The sequence below is a fragment of the Mytilus galloprovincialis genome, chromosome 11 (assembly GCF_965363235.1).
Source record: "Mytilus galloprovincialis chromosome 11, xbMytGall1.hap1.1, whole genome shotgun sequence".
In the NCBI taxonomy this organism is placed as follows: domain Eukaryota; kingdom Metazoa; phylum Mollusca; class Bivalvia; order Mytilida; family Mytilidae; genus Mytilus; species Mytilus galloprovincialis.
This window is the reverse complement of record NC_134848.1, coordinates 83,819,949-83,831,349: the sequence shown is the minus strand read 5'-3', so window position 1 is coordinate 83,831,349 and position 11,401 is coordinate 83,819,949. Positions and strand designations below refer to the sequence as shown.

General features: G+C 31.1%; 1 protein-coding gene and 1 long non-coding RNA gene across 2 annotated transcripts; both read left to right on the top strand.

Moving 5' to 3' along the window:
* Positions 1–3,551: 3,551 nt before the first annotated feature.
* LOC143052926 (uncharacterized) lies at positions 3,552–7,265 on the top strand. Its single transcript, XR_012971297.1, has 3 exons — positions 3,552–3,640; positions 4,208–4,297; positions 6,086–7,265. It is a non-coding gene; the product is annotated as an uncharacterized LOC143052926 (long non-coding RNA).
* A 6-nt stretch (positions 7,266–7,271) lies between these two features.
* LOC143052925 (uncharacterized) lies at positions 7,272–10,695 on the top strand. Its single transcript, XM_076226094.1, has one exon. It carries the CDS (start codon positions 7,288–7,290, stop codon positions 8,785–8,787), a length of 1,500 nt encoding a protein of 499 aa, XP_076082209.1. The 5' UTR covers positions 7,272–7,287; the 3' UTR covers positions 8,788–10,695.
* The last annotated feature ends 706 nt before the right edge of the window (positions 10,696–11,401 follow it).

Here is an 11,401-nt window from a genome sequence, read left to right as displayed (position 1 = left end):
AATAGAAACACATGTATATATGTTTACATGGTAAAAATGTGCAGTGCATATTAAGTGGAAGACTTAACTTATATATAATAACCCTCCACTATACCGCTCACAAATATAGAATAAAGAAGCACAAAGCAATACGCACAGTAAGATTAAGTTTAAAGAAGTTCGAGTCCGATATCAGAATAGCTAAGTTTCTTCTCTTATCTATTCTAAATTTGACGTCAGGCTTCTTTTTTAATGAGTCTTACTGTTCCTTTTCTTACTGTGTGTTTGTTTATTCTATAAAGGCTTAAAGAATAGAAGGAAGCTTAATATTTGACAACCCATGTTTAATAACCTCGCCGCATGTTTTGCCTGTCCTTATTTAGGAGCACATGTCATGTCTGTAATTTAATCTTATATCATTATATGTTTTGAAGAAGCACACATGCGGGTACGGAATTTTCTAGCTGTGAAGCATTGGTGTCTTTTGACTGTGTTATACTCTTCGATCCGGTTTTAATCACATTCCCCATTTCCATTCTTACTTGTATTTCAAATGTCAAAATACAATAGTCCACACTAGTATTTAAAATTCCTGTTAAGTATTAAACATTCTGTTACCATAAATTAACTCTCAACAACAATTTGTGGAAAGATATATAAGTCATCTTTTATTAGACAAAATAGAAACGACGTCACGTGTTCGTTTCTGACAGGGGACAGGCATATGAACATGCGGAAATGTTTAAAAAAATATGTTTTCTTTTTTCAGTATGAATACAGAAGCATATCTAAATAATATCAATACAAGACAAAAACTCATTATAATAATAACATTTATGGTACCAATTTTTCTGCACCAGATGCGCACTTCTACAATACATGTCTGTTCAGTGATGGTCGTGGCCATAACATGTGAGATCTAAAGCTGATTAAAAAGATGAAGAGCTATAATCCAAAAGTTCCAAAAAGTATAGCCACAATCCGTGATAGGTATCGGAGCTTTGCATGAGGGAGATACAGTCCTTAATTTATAATAATTTCTAACATTTTGTAACAGCAAAATTAATAACACAAACAAATCCGTATTGTTATGCCAGTACCGGACTACTGGCTACTGGGGCTGGGATTACCATCGGGGACTAACAGTCCACCTCCAGGCAGTCGTTCATTCTTCTTGGCCATAGGAGTAGGTTCAGTAAGACCCCTTGTTGGCCCCAAAATATAGCAGTTTTACAAAATTATGAAGATATAATCTTTTATCTATTTATTGGAAAGTAGTTGTTCTGCCACATAAATATGGGATGTTTTTGACAAAACAATGCACATATATCAGATACTAGCACCATTATGTCGTGCTAAATTACTGAGATCTTCCCAATTATAGCATTTGAGTTAAATTGTAGACGGCTTCCGTGTTAAATGAAAGTGGCCGCACTCGTGTTCATTCCTAATATTGAAATGCAAGTTGTATTTGATGATAATACATAACATATATAAAGGTTAAGAATGAACAAGGATGCGGCCACATCCATTTTTAACAAAAACCATCTGAAAAGGGACGTTGTTTTGGCATATTTGATAGATTTTTTCATGTTTAAGCTTAACTCGGGGCGTTTTTAATGACTAAATCAGTTAAAATCTTTCATATTAACTATCTGAATTGAATTTAATTGAAACAGAAACTTAAGTGTTTGAAAAGTGTCCAAAATCTTTCGCTCAATGAACCTTAAATTTGAGGCCAATACCAGCCTTTACTGGACCTACTCTTTTAAGAAATCTTCTTTTCTGAAAGTAAAAAACAACTTTATCCTTTGACGATACTCTCTACAAATGATTATTATTAAATATTGTTCGAGTAAAAAAAATGTTGGAATTGGTAGCACTAAGTTCTCATCTGGTCTGATTATAAACATTGTGCTTGAGTGAAAATTTCCATTTAAATTTTATGGCAAGTCCTATTTCAACCATTCTTTTTTTTATCAATTCAATAATAACATGTTATAATCCACTTTGATTTCAGTCATAAGTACTAGACAACCCAATATCAACATTGGATTATCTGAAGGTAGCATGTAAGTAAGACGTATAGTTTCATAACATGTTTCAATAGTTAGTTTACTATGCACATTATTAACAGTTTTTAACGGTTTCTTAATGTGTCTATATGCAGGCAATGTAACAACATACAAAAGTGTTCATTTTCATATACTTGAGGATTTTAAAAGTATTTACATTTATTCTTACTAAATAACACCCAACATTTAAAACTGAATACACTTAAAATGTTTACAAGTAAATTGATAAGTTACCAAACAGAGAAAATATTTTTAATTGGAAAATCGAAACTAATCCGTATTGTCAACTTTTTCAACTTCAAGACACGTATCAAAGTGGAATGGGATTACTATAAGTTGCAAAAATCCACTATCAATAAATTTGTTAAAACCAACCCTTTTTTATCAAATGTTAATTTCTAAAAGAAATTTTTTGGAAATTATAAACAAATGTAATATCAAGTGCATTTTAATAAAAAAAAAACCACAAACATAAAATATATCGTAATAGACTACAAAATAACAGATATTGAGTATACTGGATTCAAAATAATTGTGAAAATTGTAGGATTTGCCATCTACAAATCATATTATGTATCTAATGAAAGGAATAAAACTACTTATGTATTCGTTCTCTTTAAATCTGACGTTGACGAATACGTATGATACTTCAATATACACAAAAAAAACAAAAACAAAACTCAAGCGCTGAAACAGTGTTTTTGATTTTGAACGCTTAAGGTTTTGTATTTTTGGAAAATAAATGGCGGTAGTGAAGGGATGTATTCAGTCAAAGTTATGTTTTGTTTTGTTGTATTTTTATGAGAACAAAAATGTAACTTTTGCACAGATTTGCGTGTATAAGGTTATTGCAGAAATATATGGCTAGCAATTATCAGAATAACTTTGTATAGATTTCTTGAGACATAAGGTTAGTGAAAAATATAAATGTAATCTTAATGCCATGGCGTTGTCAGTTTGTTTTAGATTTATGAGTTTGACTGTCCCTTTAGTATCTTTCGTCCTTCTTTTAATACAAAACAGAAAAACACTTTTTGAAAACAATTGTATTATTACTGTTTAAATTTACAAGTGCAAAATTTTCATTTAATGAATTACGAAAGAGAAACATTTTTTTTCATTGAATGATTTTATTCTTAGCCCCTCAACCTAAATCATTCATCCTTTTTCACAAATCAAAATGATGACAAATATTTGAAAAATACCATTGTACAATGATACTAGCTAGCACGTTTTTATAATTGCTGTATATAATATTTGTTTTTTGTCGATTTTGTTATTGTTTTATACCTCAGATTTCCATATGGTTGAAGGCTGCACAGTGACCTATAGTTGTTGACTTTGATGACATTACTTCGCAGATGGTAAATTGTTTTCATTGCAATCATTCCACATTTTTGTTTCATTTTTTAGATTATGCTTTTAATACAGGTTATGTGAACATTTAATACAAATCTTAAATGATATAATGTTGTATATGTCTTTTTTAATAAATTTCAGAGCTTTTATTATAACTGGGACTACTACTGTGATGGTGGTTGTTGCTGTTTCTATTTACTGCTGGAAAAAAAGAAACAAAAGTCAAGGTAAATTGTCCTACTTATTAGCAATATACTAACTTAACTGCATATGGAATATACATTGCTTAAACCAGTTGATAGTCAAGAGCTTGCAGCTCGTTTTTGTTCATCTAACTTACCGCTAAAGTCCTTTTTATGTCCTAGTATATTTTGTTTAACCTTTACTGTTTAGTCTGTCGTTGATTGTACTCATGGCGTAAATCTATACTTGTACATCCTGTGATCGTGTTGGTGTGCTATGGATAATTTGGAATTTTTGTCTTTCATTTTTCCTGATGTTTTGTTTTATCTCTGTGCCTTTTTTGTTGATACAGTTATTGGTATCTGATATAGAGTATAATATAATTTTAGATAACTGATGTACAATATAATTGCCATCAGGTATGTAATGGGGAAATTTGAAAAGTTTCCGAAATCAGGTGATACGTGTTATCAATATCAGATAGTTCATGTAAAAGTAATTTGTATTGGATATATAATGTTAAATGCAACCAGTATCAACTATATGTTGTAAAACAAAAATTGTAAACAATAGTCTCTTACGGTATGAACAAATTTATGTACTTTTTTCAGAAAGAAATACAAATTTAGATTGTACACAACAGTTATTGGATACAAACGTTCAAGATGCGCAGCGAGAAAGTATTCCTATGAACATTAGAGGTAAGCTATCATGTTTTAAGAATTTTATATGGTAAGTGTATAGGTATATTCAAACATATTGGACAGCCGAGCTGGACTTCTCCATAAAACAAACTAGATTTGCAAAAATATTACATTCCCAAGATATCTAGACTTCGTACAAACACGAAACAGTTGGACCTGAATCATTTGTAAATGCGCACACGAATATCGCCATAATAATCAATATACCGTTAAACTAACAATTTCAAAAAAATAACTGGCTTTTCATAAATATAATCAATTATATTATAGCTTTAGGATGAGACTATCTATATACTTGATAAATGATGCTAAAAATTGAATGTCCACTCACCAACAGGATGGCCAGTTAATTTTAGAGATTATGAGATCATCTAGGTACAAAACTTTTCCCCTATATTCATGATATTGTTCTTTAATACTTCTATATTATGCATACATAGTTGTTGAAAACTGTAGATACTTTTACCAATCTCGTATCCTACGCTTTTACGAATGTTTGATACTATTAAAGAAACATAAATACGAACTCAAAATATTGAAAAAAGTCAATCTTTGAGTATGAAGAAGACTGGCCTCCGACTCATTTTCTTAACCAGTAGTGGCAATATTGTGGAATGATTTTGACTAAGCCAAACAAAAATATAATGAAGAAAGAAACAAGAGGAACCAAATGTGACAGTAGTATATAAACATTTATGTGATCTTAAAAAGTCTGATGAAGTCACTTTATCAAAAAACAAAGGACAACGTTGAATTTACCGCTCGTGCATAATTTATTTTTCCTCAATTTTATCATGTTTATAACTTCTATTTAGTAATCTGATATTTTCAAAACTGACATTGTTTTCTATTAAATCATTCGAATGATTAATTTGAGATAGTAATAAGTAGAATCACAAAACAAAAGCTGAACTTCGAGAAAATTCAAAAAGGAAAGTCCCTTATCAAATGGCAAAATCAAAATCGTAAACACATCATGTATTCTTGACATGTTAAGTTTATCTCTTATGTAAAAAATGATGAATAACATTTGGGTTTTCGGCTAGCTAAACATCTCACGTGTACCACAGTCACACCAAAATCTCATATATTAACAACGATGTGGGAACACAACAAATATAGACAGAATAGGTAAAAATATTAAATATAGGGGTACAGCGGTCAACATTGTTCACCTTTTCAACTGATTTGTATAGTTTGTTCTTATGTTGTACTGTTATACCACTGTCCCAGGTTAGGGGAGGGTTGAGATCTCGCTTACATTTTTAACTCCGCCACATTATTTATGTATGTGCCTGTCCCAAGTCAGGAGCCTGTAATTCAGTGGTTGTCGTTGTTTATGTTTTACATATTTGTTTTTCGTTCATTTTTTTACATACATAAGGCCGTTAGTTTTCTCGTTTGAATTGTTTTAAATTGTCTTATCGGGGCCTTTTATAGCTGACTTTGTGGTATTGGCTTTACTCATTGTTAAAGACCGTACGGTGACCTGTAGTTGTTAATGTTGGTGTCATTTTGGTCTTTTGTAGATAGTTGTCTCATTGACAATCATACCACATCTTCTTTTTTTACATTTTAGAATTTGTATCACTATAGAAACAAACCAATATGTAACAAAGAAGCAAACAATTATATATATAGACCTGCAGTTTTAGCAAAGATTAATGACAAGAATACACAATTTTACAATAGTACAATAACACAATGACGGGATGTATGAGTACGAAGTCATGTCATACATGTATCAAAGAAACATAATTTATCGCTTATCTTTTTTTTATATAGATCAGATAACAAATACAATAACAGACTGGCGAAAAAAAAATGAGATGTTTGTTTCTACAGGAGCAAGTGATTATGTCAGTGAATGTTTACAGAAAAACAGTTGCGTAACTTTAACTGGCCCATCCGGAGTTGGGAAATCTTTTATCTGTAGACATATAGCACTTGATTTAGAGAAGAAAGGATACTTTATCATACCAGTGGAAGTACCAACAGATATAAAGACTTATTATCAGCCTGGTAAACATACAGTTTTCATTGTTGATGATATTTGTGGAAATTTCACGGCCAGCCAACAACAGATTGATATCTGGAAACAACTGCTACCTGTGATTGACAGAATAATTGCAGACAAATGTTGTAAGATTATTGCATCATGTAGGTTACAAGTCTATAAAGATGAAAAGTTTAATATATTATCATCTTTTAAATCCTGTGAATGTAATTTAGTATCTAATAAGTTAGGTCTTACGTCTGCGGAAAAAACAGTCATAGCAAAAACCTATATTGGTACGAATTTTGAATATATCGATGATGTATCTCAAAACTGTGATTTCTTTCCACTCTTATGTTCGTTATATAATAAACAAAAATACGTAAACGTTAAAGAATACTTCAAAAATCCGTTTGATGTATATAAAAGTGAGCTAGACATATTGTGTGAGCATGGTGATGACGGGAACTATAAGATATGTAGTCTTGCTTTATGTGTTTTCTTTAATAATCTTCTAGAGGAAAAATGGTTCGAGGGTAAAGTGACAGATGCACAACGACATATCATAGAAGACACATGTGATGCTTGTGATATCAACAGAGGAACATCGAAGGCAAGATTAAAGAAAGCACTTGACACTCTAGATGGTACGTTTATATATAAACATAATGGTGTTTATAGAACTGTGCATGATAAACTTTTTGACTTCCTCGCTCATTACTTTGGTAAAAAAATGATAGAATGTTTAATAGAGCATGGTGATAGTTATTTAGTACATGAACGTTTAATTTGGCAGAAATCACCAGATGATAAGACAGGTAACATAGATTTCATTATTGAAATACCAGACGATTATTTAGAATTGTATTTACAAAGATTTATCAAGGACTGGTTAGCAGGAAAGGTGTCAGTTGTGTTCAGTGCCAAAAACATGGAAGTGTCATCATTTAGACAAAAGTTATTAGAAAACTTAGAACAGCGTGAGACATCAATGCAAGTCACATTAGCCAATACCAAGGATGCATTTGAACTCAAGGAGAGCTTTGCATCAGGAAATACTCCACTGATATGGAATTGTTATCATGGTTATACTAAAATAGTGAAGTGGTTGTTATGTAAGGATGTGGATGTAGATCAATGTAGAGATGATGATGTTTGTGGACTGTTAATGGCAAGTCACGAAGGACATACTGATATAGTAAAGTTACTGTTAGAGAGGAATCCTAATGTTAATCTATGTAACAAGGATGGCCGCAGTCCTCTGTTACAGGCAAGTTATGGAGGACATACCGATATAGTAAAGTTACTGTTAGAGAGAAATCCTGATGTTAATCTATGTAACAATGATGGCTGTAGTCCTCTGTTACAGGCAAGTGATGGAGGACATACTGATATAGTAAAGTTACTGTTAGAGAGAAATCCTGATGTTAATCTATGTGACAATGATGGCTTGAGTCCTCTGTTACAGGCAAGTGATGGAGGACATACTGATGTAGTAAAATTACTTTTAGAGAGGAATCCTGATGTTAATCTATGTGACAATGATGGCTGTAGTCCTCTGTTACAGGCAAGTGATGGAGGACATACTGATGTAGTAAAATTACTTTTAGAGAGGAATCCTGATGTTAATCTATGTGACAATGATGGCTGTAGTCCTCTGTTACAGGCAAGTCAGCAAGGACGTACTGATATAGTAAAGTTACTGTTAGAGAGGAATCCTAATGTTAATCTATGTGACAAGGGTGGATCTACTCCTCTGATAATGGCAAGTATATGTGGACATACCGACATAGTTAGATTACTGTTAGAGAGGAATCCTGTTCCATGTGACAATACACCACTGAGTACGTCATATGTCAATAATAACATCAGTATCAGTAACAATCCGAGTCTTGTCCAGCCATTAATGAAACATAAACCAGACATTAATGTCCAGACATATGTTGGAGGTAATGCTTTATATTTCAGTGCACTGTATGGAAACATTGAGATAACACAGTTACTTTTAGAGAAGAATGCTGACTCTAATATATGTATCTATAGTAAACAGTATATAGCAGAAATGATAAAGAATCACCCAACTGTAACTTTAGGAAAAATAAAACAAAGCATATTCGATAGCCTTGTACAGAGTTCATCATCACGTGTAATAGACTACGTCAGTAAGAAGTCAGTAGATTATGCCTTTGATGTAGTAGCTGGTTCCTCTCCATTACACATAGCCTGTTTTATGGGTAGGACCGATATAGTTCATTGCATTATGGACCACAATGCTAACATCAACCTGACAAAAGAAGACAGCACTACACCCTTATTTTTTGCATGTGAAGTAGGACATCAGGATATTGTACGTTTATTGTTAGATAAAGGGGCAGATACACAGATATGTAAACTTGATGGGAAATCTCCTTTAACCATTGCAACAGATAATGGACATATCTCTATAGTAGATATTGTTAAAGAATACATGAAGAAGGAAAAACATATTTGATAATGCTTTTCTATCTCAGGAATCCATTACCTAAGTTTTAATTCGGAAAACGTTTAAGAACTCTTGGTTTTAAATGCTCTTCAACTTCGTACTTTATCTTGTCCTTTTTTCCCTTTTTTTCATTCGAGCGTCACTAATGAGTCGTGTGTAGACGAACCATGCATCTCGCGCAAATGCAAACATTGCAATACTGGTATCTATGATATTTCTTTTGTAACTAAACAATACAATTAATATTATCATACATGTGCAACAACATGAACAATGGAAAAACAATATCGATCTATCATTGCAAACTGTATATCTCATATTTGACCTTTTTAGTTTGATTTTTTTTTATGCTGTGTAATTTGATATTTTATAAATAGTTTCTTGCTTAACATTTTTTGTTTTATAAGGATTTTAATGCTGTATAGCCAATACTTAACAGTGTTAGTCTTTTTATTATGTTAACGCTGTACATCACATGCCACCCATATTTTACAATTTTGATTCATTATGATTTTCATGCTGTATCTTTCATATCTTACAGTTTTTATCTTACTATGATTTTTATGCTTTATCATCCATGTTTTATAGTTTCTGTCTCTCAACATGTTTAAAGATTTTCAAGCTGCATTTTTCATATTTAACAGATTTTTATGCAGTATTTTTCCTTTTATACAGTAACTGGGTTTGTGTTATTATAAATTTCATGCTGTATCGTCCATATTATAGTGTTTGTCTTATCGTGATTTTCCTGTTGTATCTGCCTAAGTTAACAGTTTTTGTTTAAATCTTATATTGATTATATGTATATCTTCCATGTTTAACATTTGTGTCTTGTTATGATTTTCATGTAGTATCTTCCATCTAGATTTTATTTTAATGCTGTATGTTCGTTTTTTGTATTCTCTTGTCTTTCATTTTTGTCTATGAGCTTTGTTTATATGCCATTGTGTTTTTCTCCGTTAATCTATTTACTTTTATTTTTTATTAAGATTAGAACAAAATGTTGACTGCTGTACCCCTATTATGTAATTTTTTTTTGGTGTTTATATCTGCAGGTTTTCATCACATGTTATTGTCAGTATAGTGGAATTTTATGAGACTGTCAGAGGATTCTTTTTTTTATCATGATTTTCATCCTGTATGTTCCATATTTTACGTGATTACACTGTACACAAGTATCTGCTAATGTTTTATATTTATTGTTATGCTTTTTTATTTCTTGTGTAGTGGGATTACTGACTTTCTTTTTTGCTGTTTTTTTTATAATACGCATGTAAATTAATTTTTCATGAAAAAAAAGCATATTTGTTAAATTTAACTTAAATCAAATTGGATATTATGTGGCTCAATTTCAAGACGCAACCAAACACAAATGTGACTTACACATACAAACATAAAAAGTGAAACAAATTATTACAAATTGATATATTTATTTAAATTTTTCTGAATTTTATTATGTTTTTTCTATAACTGGATCAACATGTGTTCTTTTAATTACATGTAATACGCAAATCTATTTTGGATTATACCATTTAAAAACGATATCATCAGATTCTTCTGTCAGGTAATATTTTTATATATTTGGAGCATTCCCAAGAAGCGCCATTCCTTTTCAATACAGCAGTCCCCTGCATTCGGTTTTTATTTGTAGTAATAAGTATTTAGAGTTGTCATGTGACCACAATTAATTATAGAGCTTATACTCACATTGTTGTACATTTATCAAACAAAAAAAAATCATTCCATAAAAATTGTTATCGATAAAATGTAAGTGGAGTCTGAAAGTTTAATGTGATAAAAAATATATGTTATTATTAATGTTAAATGAATATATATATATATTCACTGTTACTATTTTTTATTGTTATGATTTACATATCGTATATTTTGTAATACAGGCATAAACATGATAAACATGCATGTTTTGCTGATAAAATTCATTTCAGAAAAATAATCAGAATAAAATTATTTAGTGTTATTTTTTGTTTACCTCTCTTAATTTATTCATGTTTTAGACGATGTCGTGTGATTGCTAAAGAGAGAAATAACCTACAGAAAACAATTAGCATAAATAAACGGTCATTTAAAGAGATAAACCTGTCAACCAATCAATTTCAGATTATTCTGGAATAAACTAAAGAGAGGGGCTGTGGTGCTTCGATTGGGTGTTACAGACGTCAACACAAACATTCTCCCTTAGCTAAGCAATATTTTTTATGTTTGGGGCCATAACGTTCAATATGTCTCTTCTAAATTCCCAATCCTCACATGATATCCAATGAATGTTAACATTAACTATATGACCTTCAAAAGTGAGCAAAACCGAATTGGTCAAAAATATTATAGAAGGTGCCGGTATGACAGATTGAATAAAAACCCATTATCGATAGTGTTATTTTTGAGTGATTCATTTATTTATTAAAATAATGACTTCTTATAGTGTCATCATCTAGGTGTTGATTTAGTCATTGGTTAAAAGAATCGTTTCGGATGTTGCAAACCATTTGTTGATTAATTAAATTGATTAAAGGACAGTTTAATATATGGTAAATAAACTCATCTTATATACCAGGATTACATTCATTAAAACAAAACCCAGGACAAACGTCAAATTGAAATCTGC